The 27,626-nt window shown below is 40.0% G+C and overlaps 1 protein-coding gene across 3 annotated transcripts in view; it reads left to right on the top strand.

The window, feature by feature from the left end:
* HYDIN (HYDIN axonemal central pair apparatus protein) overlaps positions 1 to 27,626 on the top strand; it is a gene marked incomplete at both ends in the record, with an annotated part of 352,197 nt that overhangs the window by 7,339 nt on the left and 317,232 nt on the right. For all 3 annotated transcript variants that reach the window (XM_082863052.1, XM_082863051.1, XM_082863050.1), the window contains 3 exons: positions 4,442 to 4,561; positions 7,805 to 7,939; positions 21,242 to 21,441. In XM_082863052.1, coding sequence (XP_082719178.1) covers positions 4,442 to 4,561; positions 7,805 to 7,939; positions 21,242 to 21,441 — 455 coding nt within the window. The remainder of the gene's footprint in view (positions 1 to 4,441; positions 4,562 to 7,804; positions 7,940 to 21,241; positions 21,442 to 27,626) is intronic.

The following is a 27,626-nucleotide window of genomic DNA, read 5'->3' as shown; positions in this document are numbered from 1 at the left end:
TGTCTATTTAGATCTTCTGCCCATTCTTTGATTGTTTCTTTTCTTGTTATTGAGTTGTATGAGCTATTTGTATATTTTGGAAATTAAGCCCTTGTCTGTTGCATCATTTGCAGATAATTTCTCCCAGTCTGTAGGTCGTCTTTTCATTTTGTTTATTGTTTCCTTTACTGTGCAAAAGCTTATAAGTTTGATTAGCTCCTATTTGTTTATTTTTGCTTTTATTTCTGTTGCCTTGGGAGACTGACCTATGAAAATATTGGTACAATTTATGTCAGAGAATGTTTTTCCTATGGTCTCTTCTAGGAGTTTTATGGTGTCATATCTTACGCTTAAGTCTTTAAACCATTTTGAGTTTATTTTTGTGTATGGTGTAAGGGTGTGTTCTAATTTCATTGATTTACATGTGGCTGTCCAGCTTTCCCAGCACTGCTTGCTGAAGAGACTGTCTTTTCTCCATTGTGTATTCTTACCTCCTTTGTCAAAGATGAATTGACCATAAGTGTGTGGGTTTATTTCTGAGCTCTGTTCTGTTCCATTGATCCATATGTCTGTCTTTGTACCAAAACCTTGCTGTTTTGATTACTGTAGCTTTGTAGTATTGTCTGAAGTCTGGTAGGGTTATGCCTCTAGCTTTGTTCTTTTTCCTCAGGATTGCTTTGGCAATTCTGAGTCTTTTATGGTTCCATATAAATTTTAGGATTAATTGATCTAGTTCTGTGAAAAATGTCATAGGTAATTTGATAGGGATCACATTAAATCTGTAGATTGCTTTGGGTAGTATGGGCATTTTAACAGTTTAATTCTTCCAATCCAAGAGCATGAGCTATCTTTCCATTTCTTTGAATCATCTTCAGTTTCTTTTATAAATGTTTTATAGTTCTCAGCATATGCCTTTCATCTGCTTCATCAGGTTTATTTGTATTTTGTATGTGATTTAAAAAACATTATTTATTTATTTATTTTTGACTGCATTGAGTCTTCATTGCTGCATGTGGGCTTTCTCTAGTTGCGGCGAGCGGGGGCTACTCTTCGTTGTGGTGCACTGGCTTTTCATTGTGGTGGCTTCTCTTGTTATGGAGCATGGGCTCTAGGCACGTGGGCTTCAGTAGTTGTGGCTCGTGGGCTCTAGAGCGCAGGCTCAGTAGTTGTGGTGCACGGGCTTAGTTGCTCCATGGCATGTGGGATCTTCCTGGACCAGGGATCGAACCTGTGTCCCCTGCATTGGCAGGCAGTTTCTTATCTACTGCGCCACCAGGGAAGCCCATATGTGATTTTAAAGTGAATTGTTTTTTACTTTCCCTTTCCAGTATTTCATTGTTAGTGTAAAGAAATGCAGCAGATTTCTGTATGTTAATCTTGTATCCTGCTACCTTGCTGAATTTACCTATCAGTTCTCGTAGTTTTTGTGTGGAGTCTTTAGAGTTTTCTATATATAGTATCATGTCATCTGCATATAATGACAGTTTTACCTCTTCCAATGTGGACAAATTTTATTTCTTTTTCTCATCTGATTGCTATGGCTAGGCCTTCCAATATTATGTTGAATAGAATTGGTGACAGTGAGCATCCTTGTCTTGTTCCAGATTTTAGTGGGAAGGCTTTCGGCTTTTCACTGTTGAGTATTATGTTGGCTGTGGGTTTATCATAAATAGCTTTTATTATGTTGAGATATGTTCCCTCTATACCCACTTTGATAAGAGTTTTTTTTTATCATGAATGGATGTTGAATTTTATCAAATGTTTTTTCTGCATCTATTGAGATGATCATGTGGTTTTTGTCTTTTCTTTTGTTGATGTGGTATATCACATTGATTGATTTGCTTATCCTTGTGACCCTGGGATGAATCCAACTTGATCGTGGTGTGTGATCTTTTTTTATGTGTTGTTAGATTTGGCTTGTAATTGACTTGTAATTTTCTTTTTTGGTATTGTCTTTGTCTGGTTTTGGTGTCAGGGCAATGGTGGCTTCATGGGATGACTTTGGGAGTGTTCTTTCCTCTTCAGTCTTTTGGAAGAGTTTGATATAAGAGTTTTGGTGTAAGTTCTTTGTATGTTTGGTAGAATTCCCTAGTGAAGCCATCTGGTCCTGGACTTTTGTTTGCAGGGAGTTTTTAAATTACAGGTTCTATTTCATCTCTAGTGATCGATCTGTTCAAATTATCTATTCCTTCTTGATTCAGTTTTGGTGGGCTGTATGTTTCTAGAAACTTATCCATTTATTCTAGGTTGTCCAATTTGTTGGCATATAATTGTTCATAGTATTCTCTTATGGTTTTTTGTGTTTCTGTGGTATTGGTTGTTATTTCTCCTCTTTCATTTCTTATTTTGTTTGTGTGAGTCTTCTCTTCTTGGTGAACCTGAACAGAGGTTTGTTGATTTTGTTTATCCTTTAAATAAAACAGCTGTTGGTTTTATTGGTTTTTTTCTACTTTCTAAAAATCTCTATTTTATTTATTTCCTTTCTGATCTTTATTATTCCCTTCTTTCTGCTAACTTTAGGTTTTGTTTGTTCTTTTTCTGATTCTTTTAGGTGGTAGGTTAGGTTGTTTATTTGAGATTTTTCTTGTTTTTTACAGGAAGGCCTATATTGCTATGAACTTCCCTCTTAGGACTGCTTTTGCTGTGTGCTCTCTCTGTTCTGCCTGTTGCAAACTGACTGCTGCACTCTCCTCCGAGCCTCTGAAGCTTCCTTTCTGTCCCAGCTGATCACCACGCCAGTGAAGGGGCTTCCCAGGATGAGGGAACCTTTCCTCTTTCACAGCTCCCTCCCAGGGGCGCAGGTCCTGTCCTGATTCAGTTATTTTTTTTCTTTCATCCTACCTGGTTATGTGGTAATCTTTCTTGCTATTTTGGTTTAATGAGATCTTCTGCCAGCACTGAGCAGGTATTCTGTGAGAATTATTCCACATGTAGATGTACTTTTGATGTATTTGTGAGAGGAGGTAAGCTCCTCATCCTTCTATTCTGTCATCTTGATTTGGCAACCCCTAATTTTTTGTTTTTCTTTCCTTTGGGAGAGTTCCTATAATGTTTGAGTTGTATTTTCTTTAAATGGCAGTGCCACACTTTTTAAAAAATTAATTAATTAATTAATTTTTGGCTGTGTTGGGTCTTCGTTGCTGCGCGTGGGCTTTCTCTAGTTGTGGCGAGTGGGGTCTACTCTTCATTGTGGTGCATGGGCTCCTCACTGTGGTGGCTTCTCCTTTTGCGGAGCATGGGCTCTAGGGCACATGGGCTTCAGTAGTTGTGGCACACGGGCTTCAGTAGTTGTGGCTCATGGGCTCTAGAGTGCAGGCTCAGTAGTTGTGGCGCACGGGCTTAGTTGCTCCGCGGCATGTGGGATCTTCCTGGACCAGGGCTCGAACCCGTGTCCTCTGCACTGGCAGGTGGATTCTTAACCACTGTGCCACCAGGGAAGCCCCAAGTTGTATTTTCTTTAAATGTTTGCCAGAATTTGCTTGTAGAGCTATTTGGGCCAGAGTTTTATCCATGAAAAGTTTTTACTTTACAGATTCAATTTCTCTAATAGTTAGGGAACACTTCATATTTTCGATTTCTTTTTGTGCTAGTTTTTACAAATTGTATCTTTTAGGAATTTATAATTTTAATCTAAATTTTTGCATTTGTTATCATTTTACTTAGTTTGGGTTCTGTAGTAATGTTCCTATTTTTTATAATTGGCTCTTTTATAATTGGCTGTGTCTTCTTTTCTTGATCAGACTCAGGTATTTTATTATTTTTGTTAGTCTTTAAAGACTCAACTTTTGGCTTTGTTGATTCTGTGGGACAGTTACTTTGTATTTCATTAATTTCTGCTGTTTTTGTTGTGTCGTTTTTGGTTTTTTGTTTGGGTTTTAATGTGTTTTTTATGTTTGCTATTGTTGTTCTAAATTATTGAGGTGGATACTTACATCTTCAATTTCCAAACTCTCTGCTGGGGTGCTCCCAGGATACAACCATGAACTCAACACAGCATCGTGGGGTATTCTGAATTTTTAAGGGAAACATGGCAGTACTCAAAACCTGTTGGATACTACATAAGCTACTAGCTTGAGATAATTCAGTTTTAACATTAGATAATATTGTTTTTTTAATCCCTCAGTGCCTCCAAACAGGTTTTTGTTGTTACAGCTTTTCTTCTTATTCTCATAGGGGAGTTGGTTCAAATTACCTTATTCACCATTACTGGAAATGGAAGTTTTGAGTTGTTGTTCTAACTAGCCTATTTTTTAAATTGAGGACCAAAACCTACTTTCTTTTGTATTAAAGAAGTTGATGACAATAACCTTACTGATTATAATAGTGTTTATAGTACTTTCCCCTTTTTGAATGTTTCCTTTGTTCTTGGTGTTAATATTCATAGGTATATGTAGTAATTTCTTATCTTCCCCAGTTGTTTCTGCCATTGTGTGACTATATGATTTTATTCTTTCAACTGCAGTTTCCAGGAATTGACCTGGATCAGGCCTTATTCCAGCCCTTTCCATCAGAAATTGTATTTCAGAACTACACTCCCTGTGAAGTCTATGAAGTTCCACTGGTTTTGAGGAACAATGACATAGTGAGTATGTTTGCTGGGATGACTGTACCTTTCATGGATCTGTAAGAAGGGATTAGATAAAATGGGATCCTGTAGGGTCTTAGATAAGCTCTTGAACTTGATAGGCCTAGGAAGGCAGATAAAAACATGCCCTTTGACTATGAGCTTAATGAAGACAAGACTGTGTCGGTTGGTTTGTTGCTAAACGCTCAGTCCCAGGGCAGTACCCAACAACTGGTAAACTCCCAGTGTGTGCACTGACATTTTGTTGAATAAGAGATTGGCTAGATCAGTGTCATGAAGTTCTCATGAGTGACCATTTGGGCTAGGTTTTCATTTAATACAAGATGATTACTGTTCATGTTTACATACTCCACGTTAGAGCCACTATTTCCCCAATTGAAGGTATCAACTCTACTCATGAATTGCAGTTGTTGAGCCAATGCATTTAGATTCTGCAAATTGTATTAAAAAAAACAAAACAAAAAAGAAGATCCCCTTTTCTCTTTTCCATCTCCTCCCTTCTACCTCAGATAGCCTTCAGATTTTGTTTACAGATAGTTTTGGATGGCTTCTCCCACTGTCTGTACCTTGTTTCTTTGTGCTTGCAACTGAGGATTTCTTCTCCATCCTTATGCCTTTTCTTTCAGAGATATATTAGGGTATATTTCAAGAAAGAGTATTAAATGACTGAAGAGTTCCTTGACACGTAACAATAATGAAAGGAAGAATAATGCAGAAGGTCAGCATGAAGCACAGTTAAGTGTGAAAAGTAATCAGGTAGGAAGGAAGGCATTAGAGAGATGCTAAGCATCAGGTGTTAAGGACAAGTAGAAGTACTAATGGGAGTCTTAGAAGGTTGAGACAAAAATTCTAGCTATAATAAAGTAGGGAAAATAAGTGAAGACTATGCAAGAATTCAAGGCAAATGGGAAGACTTGCAGTTATATTCAGTACAGTAGCTCATTAAAGGAATCAGTGATGCCTTTCAGAGATCAATGGGGTGATTTAGTGACAGCAAAGTCAGACTTTGGAGAAAATGGAACATTTAGTTCTTCACTGAAGGCGTGTTAGCAAGAGAAGCTCATGAGTTGGAAGCTAAAAGGTAGGCAGAGAGAAAAACACCCCGAGGTGTTCAGGGTTATGTTCCTAGACCTCAGGAAGAGGTGAGTTACATAGACATTAGAACTCTCTCTTTTCATGCAGGGCTGCCAACCAATTTAGTCTCTCACTTCGAGTTCTTGTTTTCCCTTTCTCCATTACTTTTTGACTCTTGTTCAGGCTTTTTTAGGCTATTAAAGGCAGAGAGGAGCTAGTCCAAAGGGTACTTTGGGTACTCCTCCCCAGCCATAAGCAAGAAATGCTTGTTACTGAGTGTATATGTGCACGTCAAGGATAAGAGGCATGTGTGAGTCTTGTCTGCCAAAGGGCATTCAGTTCTCATGTATAAAACCCACACTTCTTGGTAAGATGCTGCTAGAGTATTGGATCCCATGAAAGGAAGGTCCTCATCTAAGGAAAGTTCAGCTATCAACAAGCAGACAGTTTCTGTAGGCTAGGCGGGCTTGTTCTTGGTGAGTTACTCCCAGGACCTTCATACGAGGTGGCTGATGTAAGCCTGCTTCTCTACTTCCTGGTTCATGGATATGCAGGGAACCACTGAGATACATTTGGGGCACTGAGAAATGCTTTCTGTGTCATTTACCTTTTATTTGCTTCCTGACTGCCATGGAGTGCAAAAGACAGAGCCTGTTTGGTCTTTGTTTCTCTACCTCTCTCAAACACACAAGTTGAAAGTAAGCCATGAACACTCGACAAGCCACAACACAATTCACTTGGGGTACAATTATAAACACCCAGACTCCAGAGTCAGACTAATCTGGGTTCAGATTCTAGGTGAACTGTCTCCCAGCTGTAGACTTTGGGCAAGTCACTTCACTTCTCCAAGCTATGGGGATAAGAATAGCACCCATTTCAATAGGTTGTTTGGAATATTAAATGAGATAATGGATGTAAAGTACTCAGCTCAGTGTCTGTCCTATAATAAGTACTAAAGCAATGTTACTATTCTTCTTCTTATTAGTGTTGCTATTGTTTTCCTTTCTAGTTTTTAATCCACAGTTAGGCTCTTACTAAAGTATTCCCAGCAAGCTTATATGGCATCATTCAACACGTCATAAACACCACTGCACATTTCTCTTACCAGCAAAGCCAATTCTATTCCTACCAGATATGTACACATCTCTTTCTTACTTCCCCACTCTCTAGTGTTTAGATGTGTCTGAATTCTCTCTGCATTTCTTCTTCCCTTCTGCATCTGGGTTTCAGCTCTGAGAGGTTGTGGGAGTTCCTGTTTCCTCATATTTCACCTGAGACTCCTAGGACATACTTAACTATAGTTAACTTTCTTCTGCCCTCTTTGAGTTTTTTAAAAAACAATCCTCTCCCATTCCTATGTCTCTAGAACCTCCACCCCTGACCAACCCCCTTCTCACATTTACATTCCTTTTACTGCTTGGGGCTATCTGAGATAGAAATATGTACTCTGGATGAGGCAAGCAGAGCAGAGGAATAAGACTGTAAAAGGATGGGACTGTTTGAAGCTGCTCTGAGACTGGCCTTGGGGATTGTACTGCCCTCTGTGTTCTTGCTTCACAGTGGTGTTTAGGTAGGACAGTCCTATAGGGAGGGAAGGTGGAGTTAGGCCGGGACTTGATCCGGAACACCATTGCTTGGTAAAGCTGTAGCACTTATGGCAAGTGTCTGTTTCCTCATCTGTAGAATGAATTGTAATGAAGCTCAAAGGTTATTGTGAGGATCAAGTGGCATCTCGTGTACAGTGGATGATCCATAGCAAGAGTGCAGTAAGTGTGATTTCTTCTCCCAGAGCAGTTCTCAAATGTTGGGAAGTCCAGTGCAGCTCCACTGTGTGGGTGGGGTTTCAGATGATTAAGCAGTTAGTCTTCGAAAATAGTCACATTTAAATAATAAAATAAAGATTTGCAATAACAATTAAATTGCGTAATAATAATAATGTTAATAAAAATTAAAGCTAAAGTACATTGAGTGCTTACTTTGTGTGAGGTCCTGGGGCAAAGGTAAGTACTGTCATCTCCTTTTACACTTGAGGAAACGGAAGTTCAGACCTAACCAAAGTCACATGGCTAGTAAGTAGTAGATGGAGATTTCACGTTTAACTGCAAGGCCTGTCCTTTTTCTTCTGCTTTCACATGTACAGTACCCATTATTGTGTTTTTCTTGCAGGTTCCAAGGATGGTGAAAGTTGTTGAGGAAAGTTCACCTTACTTTAAAGTAATCAGCCCCAAAGATATTGGCCACAAAGTAGCACCAGGAGTGCCATCCGTTTTCCGAATCCTCTTTAGTCCAGAGGAGAACAAGGTAACAGCAGCGCTGGCAACAAACTGGTTGAATGCTCGTCACTAGCAGTTTGCAATTCTGAGCATTCGAGGAGGTGGTGTTGGTGGTGGTATTGTTGGTGGTGGTTTTAGTGGTATTGGTTGTGGTGTTGGTGTGGTGGTGGTGGTAGCTGTGTCGTCGACAGTGTTGTTGGTGTCGTTGATGGTATCGGTGGTGGTGGTGTTGATGGTGGTATTGCTGGTGGTGGTGGTGAGGAGAGGAATGGTGAGGGTGGATGAGAGAAGGGGATGGTGCACCACTGGGAATACGGAGAGAATTGTCAAACAGTGATGAGGGCTTATATGAGCTGCAAGTAGCCAGAGTGTAAAGAAGGGTAATCCTGGATGCTCCCATGGAACCTACTTCAGCATATTTATGTTGGACTGTACAGCTATTTATGTTGGACTGTACACCAAAAAGGAAAAGATGTGGTCCGGGTGCAATGAGCTGAGACAAAGGGTAGAGATTATGCCTTCTTGGAAGTTTGGGATTCTTGTTAGTTGCATCCCTCCTCCCCACACTCTAACTAGTTTAGGAAAGAGTCCTAAGATCCAATATTGATCACAGTATCAGCCTCATTAATGGCAAAGAATATGGCCAGGACCTGAGGCCATATTCTGCTCCTTAATGACTGGTAGATAACCAGTCCTCCGTGAAGGGGTGACCTCACCAGTAGCTCTTCCTGAGCACGAGTGGAGAGGCTAGAGCCAAAAGCAGAGACCTGCCCTGTCTGCTTATCCTTGTCTGCACACAGACCGGCTAGAAAGAGCCTGAGTTCAAAAAGAGGCCGTTTCCCTCCAGCATCACCACAGCTGTCAGGAATCTAGCCTATTCTCAGGCTCTCCTCAGTTGTATAAATTCCAGTTACTTCTGGAAGGAAAATCTAGCTTGGGCGACTGAGGGAGGAGGCTTCTCCCCAGCCCTTCTCCAAGACTGCAGAATTGTGGGTTGAGTTTTCCTCTGTAAGGGTCAAAGTGGGGACTTGTGTGGAGGAGGAAAGGGCTTTTACCAGCATGACTGAAAGAGCGAGGACAAAAAACAAGGCTAAAATAGGCATAACAAAATGTCAGGTTATATGTAATGTTAAATAGTGTGTTTGCTTATCTGTATTGTGCCGTTATGGTTGGAATCAAAAGAGCATAATGGAGACACAGAGAACTAGCTTTGAATCCCTGCTTCTCCATCACTAATACTTATTAGCTGTTGTAAATGTCATTACCAGTATTACTGGTGCTGGTGCTACTGTTTCTGCTTTTCTGGAGAGCAGGGATAGAGAATTTAATGTGGTCTGCCAAGCATACATCCCTGGAGCAAGTGGTTAGAAATTTCATTACTATTATACTGCTGTTATTTTTCCACTCTGTAGTATTACTGTTTGTTTCTTGGGCTGTGTTTACGAACTTATCATTTTGTTTGGGGTATTATTGAAATAAACAGAAAGATAAATAGTTCCAGAAGTAGTGCTTTTTGTTATACGTTATTGAAGTCCTTATTTTTTTCTCCAGGCTCTATATCTGAATGCTCTCTGTGAAGAGAACAGTACTTGGATTTAGTTTGGGTGTCAAATTTTCCTACACTGTCAATTAATTATAAAAGCTGAATATAATAAGCTTTTGTGCAGCCTGAAATACTAAGCTTGCTGGATTTGAGGAGTTGGCTTTCCTTAATTTTTTTCTGTGCTGGAGAAAAAAATGTCTTCTGTTGAATAAGTATTATTCTACCTGTAGGTAGTCTGGCTGAGAAAGGGATACACAGAAGTTTCTGAAGAGGTGGAATGTTCTATGTCATGATAGATGTGTGGGTTACATGGATGAATTCATTCATCAAAATTGTATATTTAATATTTGTGCACTCCAAAATATCTAAACTTTACCTTAAAAACTTTTAAAGTATAAAAGCAATAGAAAGGTGAATGGATGGAGGTACAGATGAAACCAGAATGACAGAATGTTAATAACTGTTGAATCTGGGTGATGGATACATGGGATTTGTTATACTATTCTGTTTTATTTGTGTATATTTAAAATTTTACCTCATCAAATGTTAAAAACAAAGGGGGAGAGATTTTATTACTGCTTATCTATACAGCAAATAAATAACTGAAATATATTTTAGGTGAGTTTGTATTTACTTTAAGTATGAAATGCCAGCATTCCCATTGAGACTTATTACTTGGCTATATTTCGTGGAAGCTTATCTTACTCCTAGTTTTTTTTTTTAATAAATTCATTTTATGAATTTGTTTTTGGCTGTGTTGGGTCTTCGGCTTTCTCTAGTTGCGGTGAGCGGGGGCTACTCTTCGTTGCTTATCATTGCGGTAGCTTCTCTTGTTGCAGAGCACGGGTTCTAGGCACACGGGCTTCAGTAGCTGTGGCACGCGGACTCAGTAGTTGTGGCTTGCGGGCTCTAGAGCGCAGGCTCAGTAGTTGTGGCGCACGGGCTTAGTTGCTCCGCGGCATGTGGGATCTTCCTGGACCAGGGCTCGAACCTGTGTCCCCTGCACTGGCAGGCAGATTCTTAACCACTGCGCCACCAGGAAAGCCCACTCCTAGTTTTTTTATTCCCTCTTAGCATTCCATTTCACGAACATTGCCTATGCCCTATGGGGAAAGCCTTAATTAAAAAAAATAAGTTAAATGTTGTTTTACTGTTTCTTCTTCTAAGTATTTGAAAGTTATCAATGGTTACATGCATGTATGAGGAGAGAGAGAGTGAGTATAATGGCTACCTATGAGAAACTTATCTAATTTTGGACACATTAGGATTTTATGTTGGATTGGGCTCTAAGCTATGAAATAATTGACATAATACGTTTTTCTAAGGACGTAGTGATTTCTCCTTCTGCTGACTGTCTAAGACTGATGGTGGGTTTTTGGGGAAGCTCCTGCTGCTAGTTTTGGTTCCCTTTATCTGCAAAGATCCTGCCACCCTTGCACCATCAGCAGGGCTCCATTCCAGTAGTTTTTCCAGTCGTCTGGGCATCTACGTTCACTCTTACTGTTGGAAAACCAACAGGGCCATGCACAGAATGACCAGCTAGGGTTAGTTGTGCTGTTGTGCTGTTAGTTGTGCTGCTCCAGAATGTAGCAGAGGAGTACTAGAGCCAGATTTATTTCAGGAAGAATAAAAGTCAGTCTTTTCACTGTGTCACTTTTTCTCCAGTTGGCCAAATTGATAGCCAATGTGCATATGTATTTTTCCTCCTTATCCCCTGCTGATCTGAACACACTCCATTCTCATTTACCCTCCTCACACCTGGAGGGTGAGATATGTAAATTGCAGCATGCCACAGTTTAATAAACCAGTCCCCTTTCAATTGGATTTTCAGCACCCATGTATATTAGCATGTCGAAGATGATAATGCGATTTATATTTTTTCCTGTCATCTATTAATCTAGCTTCCTGGAGATTTAACTTGTTTAGAATGCCAAATACCCAGATAACAGGTGCAGGAAATTCACTTTGGCTTTCCTTATCTCTTCTTTTCACATGGACTTGAAAAAAAAAAAAAAGATTGGATATGTTATTTATCTAATAATCCTAGTGTACATGTCATGGATGGTAGAAATATAGTAATCAATGTTATCATAACACTATAAAATTCTGGAGACAGGCATTTTTCTTGACCTCTTAAATCTGTATCTTTACTATTAAAAGGAGTATAAAAATATTAGGCTTATGTAGGAAAGCAAAACTGGGTACTTTCTTGGACTTAAGAAAGCATCTCTTTGTAATAGTGTTGGCATATGGAAATGGCAGCAGTGGTCTGAAGAAAATATGAAGTGATGTAATCTTATTGCTCAGTTATGTGTTGAGAAAATATCTAGTTTGTTGTCAAAATAGTTTTCTTGATTTGTTACTATGAAATTTAAAGAACATGGCCCAAGAAAAGTAGAAAAACGTTGACATAATTTGTTACCCAGGTGTGTAACATTAATGAACTATAGTGCCAGCACTTTGAATTAAAGTATAGATGTCATAAGATTTTCTACAATCAGTGATTCTTGTTGACAGAAATAATGATAGGGATTTAGTTTTCTTCCTGCCTAGCATTCACTCTCCCTAGTTCTGTCTGGGTTTCCCCTGTAATCCAGGTGCCTAGTACGGGGCCTAACATATAGGAAGTGTGCAATAAATATTTGCCAAGTAAGATAAGGAAGTTAATCTCAAGAAAATATAAGGTAGTTTCTTCAACTTGAGGATGGCCTGAAGATGATAAAAGCAAAGGCATATAAAAAGGGGGCTCAAATATCTTTTTGTGCCATGAATGTATTAGATGTTAACTTTTTTTCCCGTCATTTCAACCAGGAGAAAGATATCTAAGAAGGCTTATTTAAAGGTGTTTCTTCCCATTTTGTTTCATATCTTCAGTGAGCCACATCACTACTTTCTAGCTTTCTGGATTTGACAAATATCATTTTATAATACGGCTAATGAGGATCTCAGGCATTCTCTTTATGAAGAACTCTTGATAATGTAGTATCCAAATAAAGATATTAAGATGAATATTATTTCACTCGCTCTGCACCAGGCCCAGTTCTGTCAGCCAGGATCCAGTGGAGAATAGAAGAAGCTTGGCCTTCATGGAGCTTATGTTCCACAATGAATAAGCAAACAGGTCATTTAATGTCAGATATTGACATGATAGAGAACAGAGAGTGATAGAGAATGGGGACTGTTTCCTTTCAGTAGGAAGATCAGGGGAGACTTCTCTGATGAGGTAGCATTTGGGCAGAGAGCTAAACGGGGAGGATATTTGTGTGGGAGCAGGAACAGCACTTACAAAGGCCCTGTGACAGAAATATGTCTGGCAACAGGTCAGGGAAGTGCAAGGCCAGTGTGGCTGGAGCAGAGGAAGCTGCTGGGAAGATGGTAGGAGACAAGGTTTGTAGAGGGTAAGACCATGAAGCGTCTTAGAAATCATGCAAAGTAGAATAGGAAGCCACCATAAGTTATTTAAAATATTTCTATTATGGAAGCTTTCACTCATATGTAAAAATATAGAGAATGATATAGTGAACTGTCATCCCCCAGATTTTCAAGCTATCAGTGCATGACCAATCTTGCTTCATCATCCTGTCGCCTGCCTCAGAGGATTTTGCAGCAAGTCCCATACATCATTTCATTGTAAATACTTCATTGTTTGTCTCTAAATGATAAGGTCCTTTCTAAAAGTTAACGTAACCACAGTACCATTATCACACCTAAAAAATGACAGGAACTCCTTAATATCATCAGATATCTATCAGTACTCACATCTCCCCAGTTGAGTAATATGAAAACATATATGTATATGTAGAGGTGTGTGTATATATGTATATAAATATCACATAAATCAATGATATATGTGCATTTTAAGTTGCTTAAATCAATCATATGTATATGTGTAAGTTGGTTTGCTTAAATTGGGATCCATACAAGGTACTGAGTGCAACTCCACCAGATTCCATAGAATGATCCTCCATCCCCTCTGTTTCCTATAGACTGGTAATTAGGTCTAGAGCCTTGTTTAGATTCATGTTTGATTTGGAGGGGCCAGAATTCTTAGGTAACATGGTATTTCCTATTACATCACATCGAGAGGCACAAAATGTGTGTTGTTACACTTTATTTTTGTAATGAGTTAATAAGAATCCTGAGGTACAGTTCATACAGGAAAGATAGGATAAATGCTTGTTTCTTTCCCTTTATCTGCCCTGGTGAGTTTTGATTAGGAATGACGTATCTGGCTTACATTTTTAAGATCACTCTGGTTGCTGTGTGGAGAATAGACTGAAGAGGGTGTGAGGCATAATGGCTAGTTGCCTACTCTTAACATCCATTTTCTCTTTCCTCATTGGTAAGAGAATCACATGTTTTGATTGGATTCGTTGCTGCCAGAAACAAAATGTTGCATTTCCCCAGCCTCCTTTGCAGCTGCATGTTGTCTAAATGTTGGCCTGTGAGATGTGAGCAGGACTTCCAAACGCATGTACTTGACGGAAGCTGGCACAGTGGAAAGTGCTCTATTCTGCATTCTCCTGCCTGCAGCTTGGCTGTGAGAATAGCTGGCATCCCAGGAATCACTCTGCCCCATCCGGCGACATTGAGGATGGACCCTGTGCTAGACTGGTAGAGCAGGAATTTAGGAATTTGTGTCTCTCATGACACTGTGGAGTCACCATACCAACCTGGCCCAACTACCTCTGGACTTTCTAGGAGAGAAGTAAACTTCTAGCTGCCTAGTTTAAGTTGCTCTTATTTTCTTCTGTTCCCTGTTATATGTAGCAGAACTGAACCCTGATGAATATAGAGACAAGAGCCTATTGTAATAGTTTGCGAGAAAAAGATGAGGATGATTTGGATGAGGGTGGTAACAGTGAGGTGATGAGAAGTAGGTGGACAAAGGATATATATTTTTATGGTAGAGCTGTCAGGGTTTGCTGATGAATTAGATAAAGGGTGTGAAGAAACCGGAGTCTAGTTTCTCATAGTATTTTGGCCAGCAGCTGACCGAATGGTGCCACCATTTGCTGAGATATGGAAAGTGGAAGAAAAACAGGTTAATGAGGCTGGGTAGGAGTGAGGTAGGGACTCAGGAGCTCTGTTTTTTTATATGTTAAGTTTGAACTTCCCTTTAGACATCCAAGTGGAAATATCAAGGAAGCAGTTGGACACAATTGTCTGCAATAAAGGGGAAATGTTGGGTCTACAGACAAATATTTAAAAGTCATAGTGTAATGATGCTACTTACCACCAAGGGTGGAGGAGATGATGCTGGGAGTGAGTGGAGATAAAGAAGAGGGTGGAAAGAGGAGGAGATGCCAACAGAGGATGACACTAAGAAGGGGTAGTCGTGAAGTAGGAGGAAGGCCAGGAGACTGCAGTGCTCTGGAGTCCAGGTGGATAAAGTATTTTTAAAAAAGAAGGAGAGATCAACTGTGTCCAAAGCTATAGGATAAAACAAGGATGTGGACTTAGCCATTAGATTTGGCAAAGTCATTAGTGACCTTGGTGAGAACAGTTTCTGTGGAATGGTGGGTAGAGAAGTCTGATGGGGTGGGTAGAAGAGAAAAGAGAAAGTGAGGAGGTGGTAATATTGAGTATAAATAACACCTTTGAGGAGTTTTGCTGTAAAGGGTAATTGGAAAAATGGGGCAGTAGCTGGAGGTGGATGTTGAGATTGAGGGTAGTTTATTTAATATTTAAGTTGAGGCTATTTAAGCATTGTTGTAAGCTGATGTTTAAGTTATTTAAGCATTGTTATAAGCTGTGAATGTTCAGTAAAGAGGGAAATTGATGCTTCAGGAAAATCCTAAGGTAAGTGAGAAGGATTGAAATCTAGTACACAAGGAAAGGGTTTGGTCTTAGATAAGAACAGGAATGAAGGCAGAGTATATGGGTATAGATACAGGTAGATTGGTAGATTTAAGGTAACTTAGAAAGCAAAAAAGCTAAACAGGAAATTAATTACCTTAAGTGGATGATTTGTACATGAATCATGAAGTAACCACATTATCGTTGTATACTAATGATAAAAATGCTCAAAGTAAATTTGGAAGTCCTCGGGTCACTTTACAAGCCAAAGATCAGAGGTCATTCCTTTTTAATAGGTGGAGAAGTATAGATGCCCCTAGGAAGCTGAGACCCCAGGTAAATCATATGAAGAGTCAGAGTGGTAGAGGATAAGGCCCGAGAGACCTGATCAGTCTTGTTTTTAAACTGATGAGGACTTGAGAACTAATTCTTCCCTTTAGAGAGGTGAATTTCAGATTGAGTACTTTTAACTGGTTAGGGAATTTATAACGTTTTTCAGGGACAGTGAGTATTAAATGTGCTGAGTCCTAATCAAATCTGGTTTTACTCTGTGTTAGCCATTCTACCATCAAGTTTAGGAGTGGAGAAAAGGGAGAAAGAGGATTGTGACGGCTTAACCGCACTGGCTGTGCTTGCACTTGAATGCCTGGGGAGTCGTTTGCTGCAGTAGAAGACATCATTTTCCTTTGCCTGAGTTGTTAAAGGACAGAATTATTGCCACGTTTGCTTTCTATCATGGAGCTAATATAAAATCAAGATTCATTCTTTTCACTTCTCAGAGTCAAATCTGCCACTTGCATATTCCACTGCCTTTTTTTTTTTTTTTTTTTTTTTAAAGTTTGGAGGATAGGCAGGTTGGAAGGAAGGCTAATGCACAGAAAAAAGAATGGATAGGCAGTTTCATCTGGAGGCCATTGTTATATAGAATAACATTTTGGGATATGAAGTAATTCATTGCTAAGTCTCACAGTAGACGGGAGAGAGTTTGGAATAAATATTTTGGCTCTGAATGGTGACCTGATTGCTCTGAATTTAAGTACAGAGGAAGGAAGTACATCAACTGAAGTAATTGCTTAGCTTGCAGACTGACAAAGCCCCCCAAGTCGTAACGTCTGAATTAATTTTAAGCCAGTAGAGCAATATATAATTGTATATTATATAGTCTAATATAGTCATATTAAATACAGAGCTTAAGAGATTGGAATACATTTTTAAGGAGTTTAAAGAATTTCTTCGTATTCTTTTATATGACTTGATTATGAAAAAATATATAATTCTGATCAAACTTCAAATCTTCCTCATTTGGAAATTTGAATATTTCAGTTAGCCTCCTAAAGTATTTTCAGCTGTCTTCAATTCCTTATAGAACAAGGCAGAGAATATGTAAACATAGAATAGATTACTTGGAGATCCCCTCTCATCGTGGATTCAGCAGCATCTTTTGTTCTTTCTCTCAAAGCCTCAGTTAATATTAAGTTTCCACATGTGCCAGCAGTTTTCCAGTTTCTAATTCCCAACAAAACCTTTGCTTGCTGGGTTTGATCTCCTAAGAAAAAATGAAAACAGTACTTATCTCTTTAGGATTCTGATGTAATCAGACTAGACTGTTTTGTTGTTGAATGCTGTGGAGTTTTCTAGGATCAAGTATGCTTCGTGTAATTTGTACTTTCTTATACCTGAATGGCATAATTTTTGAGCCTGGCATTACCATGCAGAAACCAGAATCACTTCAAGAGCTAAGAGTCCAACAACTCAATTTAAATAAATTTCATGAATACTGTCCATTAATTGTTACTACTTGCTCCTACCTTAGGACTTTCATGTTTGCGCCTCTCCTTGCCAGGAACGCTCCATTCCTATATCTTGCCTGACTGGATGCTTTGGCTGTTCAGGTCTCTATTCGAAGGCCACCTCCTCAGGGAGGCCTCCTTGGTTGTTCTAACCTAAAGCAGCCGCTTCCCATATTATCACTTTACCATGTTTTATTTTCTTCAAAGTCCTTGTTTTTTGAAATTATCTTGTTCCATTATTATCATCAGTACCAGGATTATCATTATTATCCTAACAACAAGTACACAAATTGAGTTTTCCTATGTGCCTTACACAAAACATTGTATTTTATGCAGCACTTTAGTAATGACAACTAACATTTATTGAGTACTTAACTACTCGCCAAGCTCTAGGCTAAGCATTTATTGCACTAGGCCAGGTCAGTTTCATCTCTTGCCTGGACTACTGCAGTGGCTGCCTAACTGGCCACCCTTTTTTCATCTTAGCCTCCTTACAGTTCGTTGCCTACATAGCAGCTAGTAATTCTTCTAAAACATAAATCAGGTACATCATGATCCGCTTTCATAAATCAGGTACATCATGATCCGCTTTCAGCATCATTAATGTTTTTGGCCATCCTCAGGTCCTAACAATGGCTTACAAGCTCCTGTGTGATCTGGCTTCCTACAACCTCTTTGCTGCGTCTCTAACCTCTCCTTACCTTATTCCGCTATGGCCACAGTCTCTGAATCATGCTTCGCCCAGATTACCACCCCCCCATGACGTCATTTCTCCTTTCACTTAGATTTCTGCTGGAATGTCACCTCCTCATAGAGGCCTTTTGCCACTCACTCTTTTTTTTTTTTTTCTCTTGCGGTACGCGGGCCTCTCACTGCTGTGGCCTCTCCCGTTGCGGAGCACAGGCTCCGGACGCGCAGGCTCAGCGGCCATGGCTTACGGGCCCAGCCACTCCGCGGCACGTGGGATCCTCCCGGACCGGGACACGAACCCGTGTCCCCTGCATCGGCAGGCGGACTCTCAACCACTGCGCCACCAGGGAAGCCCCCCCACTCACTCTTTATTCCCTTATGCTTTATTTCTCTTCACTCAGCATTATAGTACTCATTTGCCTGTCTTTAGCAAATATTTGTTGAATGTTTACTAAGTACCACGCCCTGTTCTAGGAGCTGGATATGTGAAGTCAATACGATGGGAAGAATCCCTGTTGACATGGAGATATGGGGAGAGGCATACAATAGACTCAATAAATAGGTAACGTATATAATATATTAGATGGCTTTGGGAAAACTAAAGCAAACGAAAGGCTAGGGAGTGATGGGACAGGAGAGGGAGAGTTAAGTTTACAATAGGGCAATCAGGGGAGGCCTCAGGGAGAAAATGGACATTGTGCAAAGTCCTGAAGGAAGTGAGGGAGCAAGCAATGTGAATAATTACAGGAAAGCATGTTCTGGATGGAACGAACATCGAGTTTGAAGGCTCTGAAGGGAGAGCATCTCTAGAATACTCAAGAGACAGCAAGGAAACCTGTAGCTGGAGCACAGACACAAGTGGGGGAGGGGGGAGGTGTGGCCAGAGAAATGACAGGGGTGCCAGAGCCCCCCAGCTCTCTGCTTGGGAGATTTTGAATGGAGGAGCCTCCTGAGCTGACTCATATTTTAACTGGATCCCTCTGGCCCTTGTGTGGAAAATAGACTTTAGGGAGCAAGGGTTGAAATAGAGTCCAGTTAGCCCAGGAAGGATTGGAGTGGCTAGGGTCAGGGTGGCAGGGTGGAAGTAGTGAGACGTGTTTGTGGTCTGGATATATTTTGGAGGTCAGTCCTACGAGATTTACTAAGAAATTGAGAAACAGAGTGATCAAGGATGCCTCGTGCCAGGATATTAAATCCAGGCCAGTGGAAGGATGGAGATTCATGTACCAAGATGGAGAGGCAGTGAGGGGACAGATTTAGGGTGGAAGGAAGGTCATGAGCAGGACCTCAGTTGGCATTGTGGAGCTTTTGTGGGCATGAGAAAAAGGCTGCCCCTCTAGGCCGATTCAGTTGGAGCCAGCAGAGTGGACTGGATTTCAGGCCCCGTTCCTTCCCTGGGTAGGGTATCTTTATGCACAGTTGCAGGCAGTGGCATTAGTCAGCAGCTTCGCTTTGGGCCATGGTAAGTTTGTATCCAGTGAGATGTTGATCTGGCTGCTGGGTATGAGTTTGGAGTTCAGGGAGGCAGAGAGACTGCAGGTGTAAAGCTCTGTCGTGGGAACATTCCTGGCTATTTTCTCTTTATATTTATTTAATATATTTGTGTATGTATTACATTGTACATTAGATATGCTTTATTTACCTGCTCACTGTCTCTTCTGTCACTATGTAAGCTCGAAGTGATCGACGTCTGCGTTTACTACTCAGTTGCATACCCAGACCCAGCTCGGTGCCTGGCACCTGGACACTTAATAAACATGGTTGTATGAATAAACGAATTGGGGATACCACTGCTTTCTACTTGTCCTGTGGGTTTCGTGAAATTGAGTGCATGGCCAGGTCTAAATGTCAGTCAGTATGTCAGACATTCCCATTCCTGCTCTGTGCCTAAAGTCCAAAGAGAGGTTTTAAACCTCCACCACTGAAAACCATTTACTGCATGATTACCAAAAGGAAACTTAAGTTCCAAGAGGCCTTTATACTTATAAAGATTGCCTTGCAGCCAAAACACACACTAAAATGATGGGGAAACTTAAAATGAAGGAAAATGAACCTGGTTTAGATAGCAAATTCCTTTCACAGTGACTTCTGAGCCTATTCTTTTTTATTTTATTTTATTTATTTATTTTTGGCTGCATTGGGTCTTCGTTGCTGCATGCAGGCTTTCCCTACTTGTGGGGAGCGGGGGCTACTCTTTGTGGCGGTGCGCGGGCTTCTCATTGTCGTGGCTTCTCTTGTTGCGGAGCATGGGCTTTAGGCGCACGGGCTTCAGTAGTTGTGGCATGTGGGCTCAGTAGTTGTGGCTCACGGGCTCAGTAGTTGTGGCGCACGGGCTTAGTTGCTCCGTGGCATGTGGGATCTTCCTGGGCCAGGGCTTGAACCTGTGTCCCCTGCATTGGCAGGCGGATTGTTAACCACTGAGCCACCAGGGAAGCCCCCTGAGCCTATTCTTGAGGAGACTGTTAATGCTTTCCTTTCACATTTAGGTTTGCTTGTTGGTGATGGTTTACTTTTAACTTTTTCTTTGTTGCATTGAGGATGAGATTTCCATTTTCCTATCTTATGAGAGGAGATAAAGGGTGACTTAATTCAGCATTTCTGTTGCATTTAGACTCAAGATTGGGGACGATGGATGCCTAGGGCCTCAGCATTTTTATTTGGAATGGTCAGTAATGGCTTTGCCCGAGAGGTGAGGTTTACAATGGGCTTTGAATAGGTTAGCGATTGTTGTATAACGACAGACCACTCCCAAATTCAGTTATGGATATTATGGCTCACCAGACTGTGGTTTAGCTAATCTTGGCTGGGCCCACCCATGAGTTGGGTAGGCAACTCTGCTTAACTTGGCTGGGCTCTCTCACATATCTGGGGCAGTAGGCTGGTCTAGCATGGGACATCTGGGCTCCCATCCTGCCGTAGGCTAGACCAGGCTTGTTTACATGGCAGAGTTTCAAGAGCAAGAATGGAAATGCCCAAAGCTTCTTGAGGCCTTAGCTTGGAACTGGCATAGCATAACGTCTGCCACATTCCAGTGGTCAAAGCACAGGGTAAAGAAATAGACTCCACTCATGATGAAGAAGCTGGACAGTCATATTTCAAAGAGTGTGGTCATAGAGAGACCATTATTCGGAGCTATCAGTCTAACACATGGCTTGAAGGATAAGTAGGTAGGGTTTAGAAGGAGGACGTGAAGTTACTGGTGTGAACCTCCTCTGATCTAAAGAAGAATGAGCCTCAACTGTCCCACATCCCACCTCCCTAATATCCGGGAAACACAAGAAGCATAAGCTTCTCTATTGGCTTGTAGGTTTTAATACTTGAACTGTTCTTTTTCTTAGAAAAGAGTATCTCATTGAAGGTACATCCATAATTGTCTTGAGAAGGTTTCATAGAATATATATATATATTAAGTTGTTTTGCAAGATGCTTGGCATACAGCCATATTTCTTGCAGTTATCTTGGTCATGTTGGTGTTTCCACAAGTAATGATTGTACCCTTCTCTTGTAGGACTATGCCCATATGTTGACCTGTGTCACTGAAAGAGAAAAGTTTATTGTGCCCATCAAAGCTAGAGGTGCACGAGCCATCCTAGATTTTCCTGACAAGCTGAATTTTTCTGCTTGCCCTGTTAAATACAGCACTCAGAAGATTCTGCTGGTGCGAAACATTGGCAACAAAGATGCTGTGTTTCACCTCAAAACTCATAGGTACGCATTCCTTCAGCTTTTGTTTTTGATTGATTATAACTAAATCTAGTCAGCACATGTAGTCTCCTAGAATAGCAGTCAAGATGCAACTGCTTATTACAGTCTTCACTTGCAAGGATGGGAGACCTCAATGATGTGGGGCAGACTACTTCTTCATCCCACGAGGAACCCAAAATTCAAGGTTACCTGTTTGGGTACGGGTGGTTTTCTGAAATGCTGGATAAGAGCCTTTCTATTTAGCATAGCGAATGGCTCATGGGAATATATTAATAAACATATTTGTTGTGACTGAGACTTTCATAACTGGCTGTATTAGTTTTCTACTCCTATTGTAATAAATTACCGCAAACTTCATGGCTTGAAACAACACGGATCTATTACCTGACCCTTCAGTAGATCAGAATCGTCACTGGGCTAAACTCCCAGTGTGGGCAGGGCTGTGTTCTTTTCTGGAGGCTTGATGGGAGGATCCATTTCTTTGCCTTGTCCAGCTCTAGAGGCCACCCACAATTTTCTTATCTGAAAAACGGGGGAAAGTAGCCACCTTACGGGGTTGTTGTGAGGAATAGATGAATTAATAAACATAAACTGCTGGTATGTAGCAAGTACTGTATAGTGAGTGTTTCTTCTTTTATTGTTTCTTTAAATGACCTACTGCCAGTGTGGTGGGCAGAATAACGGCTCCTCAAATATGTGCATGTCCTAATCCCCAGAACCTGGAAATGTGTAGTGTTACATGACAGAGGGGACTAGGGCTGTAGATGTCATTAAGGTTGCTAATCAGCTGACCTTAAAAATGGGCAGATTATCCTGGATTATCTGGGTGGGCCAAGTGTAATCACAAACATCTTTAAAAATAGAAGGAGGCAGAAGAAGAGTTTGAAGTGATGAGATATGAGAAGAACTCAACCTGCTTTGAAGATGAGAAAGCTGAGCAATAGAGAGGTTGTATAACTCGCTCAAGAGCACATAGCTAGTAAGTGAAGCTGTTTGATTTTAATCTGATAATTTATGGTGTAGCTATAGTGTAGTAGACATTATGGGACAATATAAATATTATGGGACAATCCTTGCCCTCAATGATCTCTCTTATAAGATGGGGAAGAATGGTTGTTATGGGACGTGAAGATGCTGGCTGATTAGCAGGGCCATAACAAGAATGGCCAGCTTGGGAACACAGGAGACAGAAGGTCAAGTTCTTTTTCTATGACTTTTTAAAAATAAGGCAGGTATTGAGCTGGGTCATTTTCATAAGGGCTTTATCTGTGGAATCCTTCGCTAGTTTAAGGACAATCTCTAGTTTAAGGACACATCTCTCCAGTAAGGATTAGCATTTCCTTCTGCCTGGTTCCCAAAGATTAGACTACATAGACTGCCTCTCTGGTAACTTCTTGACTTAGGGGTTCCTGGACTGATCATGCATATCTAAACCCTAAACTGGTAGAATACACATGTCCAAAGTATGAATTCCCTAGAGAATCCTTGTTTCCCTCATTCAAAACCACGATAGACATCTTTCCTTGTGCTAATGGGAGAATGTTTTTTTAACCTTTGAAGTTTCCCAGATTTATATGGGGATTTTGTTACCATTCCCCTGACTTAACCATCCCAAGACCTTGTATCCTGCTGCTATTAGCAGGGCTGTTAAAACCCAGGCTTCAAGGGCTCAGTGGCTTACTGCTCTGTTTCTTATTTCCTCTTGTTTTTGAATCCTGTGGATTTGCCTCTTTTTTTTTTGCATGCTCAGCTACACATTTATGTAAGTTATATTTTATCCAGACTTTCTAGGTATTTTCTGGTGGAAGAGTTTTCGGGTTACTTGGTCTGCCATATTGTAGGTAGCAGGGATGCCATAATGTGGGTTGAGGCACATCCCTCAGGAGGGAATTTGTGTTTATTCTTACATGTGTCCCAGGAGCATCACTAGCTCTAAACCATTTCATGTAGATTCAAGTTTCTGTTTGGTATCATTTCTTCCTGGCTGAAAAACTACTTTAATATTTCCTGTAGCACAGATCTAGTGGATATTATCTCAGTTTTTGTCTACTTGAAAAAAAGTATTTTGCCTTCATTTTTTGAAAGATTTTTTCTCTACAGTATAGAATTGTGAAATGGCAGTTATATATACATTTTTTTTTAGTACTTTAAAGATGTCACTTCATTGTCTTTTGGCTTACATTTTTCTAATGAGAATTCTGTAATTCCTAGCTTTGTTCTTCTGTAGGTAATTATGTCTTTTTCTTGGGCTGCCTCAAGATTTTGTCTTTATATTTGGTTTTTAGCAGTTTGAATGTGATGTGTCTAGATGTGGATTTTGTTTTTGGTTGTTTTTTGGTTTAAGGATCTTATTTTGCATTTATTTGGTTTTCGTTTCAATCCTGCCTGAAGTTCTCTGAGCTTCTTGGATCTGTCATTATTTTTGGAAAACATCGGGCATTATCTCTTCAAATATTTCTTTTCTCCATCCTCTCTCACCATTTCTTCTGCTTGTAGGAATGTTCTGTCTGCCACAGGTGAAATACTCTGCACATGTCTTGTCTTCTTTAGGGGCAGGGATTGTCCATTTTTGTTTGCCCTGCAATCTCAGCTCTCTAATGGGTTTGAGAAAAATTGTGATTTTGTTGTTTATCTGGGTTTTTTTTGTTGTTGTTGTTGTTAGGGTAAAAGAAACACTCTTTTCAGCTCTCTACATCCTGGGTGGAAGCAGGACTCTGACCCACTTTAGATAAATCAACCGTCAGAGGCAAAGGAATAATTCTTTTGAAAATCAGTGTCTCCTGACATTGTCAAAGTGCTTATAAAGGCTTCTTTTGTCATTTCGTGGTGAGACTCATATTTTGATTGAAGGGAAGAGAGCAAGTTGTTCAACTGGCTCACCATGACTTAGAAAGAACCAATCTCTTTTGGTTAAAAAAAAAAAAAGAACTTTCATAACCACCATCCATAATACACATTAAAAACTTCCTGTGACATTGGTATTGTTCCAATGAAAAAGAGAGTCCACCTAAGGTGGAAAAACAAGCACAGGCAGCACATCTTCCTGAACTGTTTGGCTGAATCTTAAAAACTACACATAATTGGCAATACATTCATGTAAAGTGAAACAAAATCACAGATTTAATAGTGTGAAGTTGCGGGAAAAGATCTAAAACTTTTATATCCATGTAACTGTGAATGTGAATCATCTTTTCCTAATGTAGAAACACTTCTAAGGTAAAATGGTGAGCTAACTCAAGGACTAGCCAGCAATCATAATGACATTAGAAACTCTAGTCCAACATTCCCATTTTACAGATGAAAGAAATAAGGTCTGAGAAGGTAAATGACTTAGCCAAGTTCCCCTAGTAAGTTAATAGCAAAACTTGGATTAAAACAAACATGGGCCAGTTCTGGCCTTGTTTACCTCAAGATCCATTCCTTGCCCTTCCCAGGCTTTGCTCAGTATCTATGTTGGGCTGTGTTAGCCCCTCTAGCCTCCACGACCTGCTGGATTCCACCTGGGTTTGACCAGTGGGGGGCACTAGAAGGAGGTTGGAGAGTAGGAAGAAGTCAGAGTATTTCTCTTCCTCCCTGTCTAACTTCAGTAGAGTCCCCAGCAAGCAGCTGTATCTCCTCTGTGGTTCTAGCTCCTGTCAGACAGACCTGCTATGGTTCCAACTTCTGCCAGGTCCCCAGGATCTGCTAATACTTCCTCCTCTCCTTTGGTTTCCAGCCCAGTGGTGGAAATGGCTTACTGCTATTACCAATCCCTGAGCTATCTCACCATCTTAAGTTGGGCTTTTCATAGCTTTCATCTTCTGTGTAACCAAGTCTTTCAATTAAATTTCCTGTTTATTTTTGTTTTCCTGTTTAGACTCTGCACAAAATGGTACTTTTATGCACAAAATGGTTCTTTCCACAAAATGCATGTATTCCAACCATGATGTCAATTCTGTGAGCTACCTCAAATCCTTCCAATAAATCCCTTTTCTGCCTAAGTTATCCAGAATTGGTTTCTGTTGTTTGCAACTGAAAACCCTAACGACTACAATGCGAAAGAATGCAGTTGAATTTGTGGTCACATTTTATTGAATCAGAATGTCTGAGGGGATTCCCTGATGAGTATCCATTCTGAAAAGTGCACAGGTGATTGTATTGCCCAGACAGGGCTGAGGACCACTCTTTCATTGACAACATGATTGTCAATAGACATAGTGGAGCAGTATATGTAGTTTGAGAATTTGGAGTCAAAAACATAGGGTCTATACTCTTGGTCTTGCTGCTTTTATAGGCATTATACAGTTAGAAATAATATCTCACAGGAAATTGTTTAAAAAACAAATCATATTCTTTTCATTGAAATAATGATTTAATTAATGGTGAAGTTTATAAGTGGTCAGGTTCATATAAATTATAAAAAATAAAACTTTATGTGTCTGTTGCTCCCATTAGAATATGATCTCAAATGCAAGGATTGTATCTCTTCTCATTTGTATGTCCCCAGCATCTAGCAAAGTGTCTAGAATAAATAAGTGCTTAATAAATGTTTATAGGATGCCTAACCAACAATATATCGCAACAGCAGAGCTACAACTATAAACCTCTACAATAATTAAAAAAAAAATCATGCTCCAAGTACTATAAAAGAGGCATAGTGTTTTTTTACACTAATAAAAGGAGCCTCAATGTGCTCTAAAGTATACAGAGAACATAAACAATTACTCTTCACCTTTATTACAGATTTGACCTAAAACTTGAGTAGGTACCAGAATAACTTTGACTATTAAAGTAGGATTAATTTTGGAAGGTGAAATAGAAAGAATTAAGGAGCACTTTCAAAATCTAAAATCTCAATTTAGGAATCAGTTAATAAGAAAGATTATCTGAAGGAAAAATACTAATTTTATATTCAATGTTTAATATAATAGAACCAGTATTTAGTCTTCTGCTAAAATATTGAATCATTTGAATGGAATAGTTTTAGTTCTTAAGAGCAGTTCATAGTGGATTGAACAAAAACTCAAAATCTTTCTTGTGGCTCATGATTTTACACAAACCCGAGTTCCCTCCCTAATCAAGTATTCAGTATTAATGAGGATGTGATATCGAAACCAGACATTCTGGTAGACAGAGGCAGCTTTATACCCTGGAGGAACAGCACCTTTTACCTCTCTGTAAGATCATTTTCTGGTACTTGGTATTCTCTAGCCTTTTCAGCCTGTCTGCCTCTAGTAAAATGAATACAAAATCAAGTTATAAACAATGTTTAAGCACCAGAACTTAACACACTCTATCCAATTAATGTCTGACTTATAGAGAAAGCTTAGGCGGCTCTAAGTAGCATATGGCTATCCCAGGTGATTTTCTAACCACTGAAGAAGTTTAGTGTAATATAAACCCAACAATTAGCACAAAAGGGAAGAATCTGTTACCACTGTATGGAATTAGGATTTCTGGAGGTCCTAAGAAGAGTCCCTTTGTCCATAGAAAATTAGCTTACGTTCTGTAATGTAATACTATCCAATTCATTTCAAAACTGTTATTTTGCTACTAAGAAATGTTTGGGAAAAAAAATGAAAGCACAGTGTAGGGAGAAAAATATTAGAAACTGGGGAAGCGGAGGTAGAAGAGAATGTTACAATGTTGTTCCCAAAGCCAGGAAACTGGGGCCAGTTCTCAATTCTTCAGATTCTTCCTGAGACCATAAGGAAGGAAAGAACTTTAAAGACGCTGAGACTAACCTTCATCTCCCATCAAGCAGAGATTCTTGTGATACCAAAAGTCTGCTCCTTTTCTGTTCTGCCACGTTGTTATAAAGATTAAATAAAGATTAGAGGTATTTTTAATTTCCCTTTAAAAGTTGATTATAATTCAATTTAACAACCTCTTTTGAGAGGCTCCTATGAGTAAAGAGCTATGCATGGGGTAGTGAGAGACACAAAGATGAATCTAACCAGGTGGCTTCCACATTCAGGGATGGTTTGGAGAGACAGAAAAAAACTTGAAGGCAGGCTTCTATCCCTGCTCTACCACTACCTAGTTGGGTAGCTTTGGGCCAGTTGCCTGCCGTTTTAGAGCATCTGCTTTCTCGTATCTAAAATGCAAATAACAAGACCTACTTTCTCAAGATTTTGTGAGGATTAAAAGAATTGACATACGTAAAGTGCCTACTGTAGTACCCAGCATAGAGTATGTGCTAATGAAAT

Source organism: Leucopleurus acutus (assembly GCF_964270905.1).
Source record: "Leucopleurus acutus genome assembly, chromosome: 20".
Classification (NCBI taxonomy): Eukaryota; Metazoa; Chordata; class Mammalia; order Artiodactyla; family Delphinidae; genus Leucopleurus; species Leucopleurus acutus.
The sequence above is the reverse complement of the archived record's forward strand: the minus strand, read 5'-3'. Positions and strand labels throughout refer to the sequence as shown.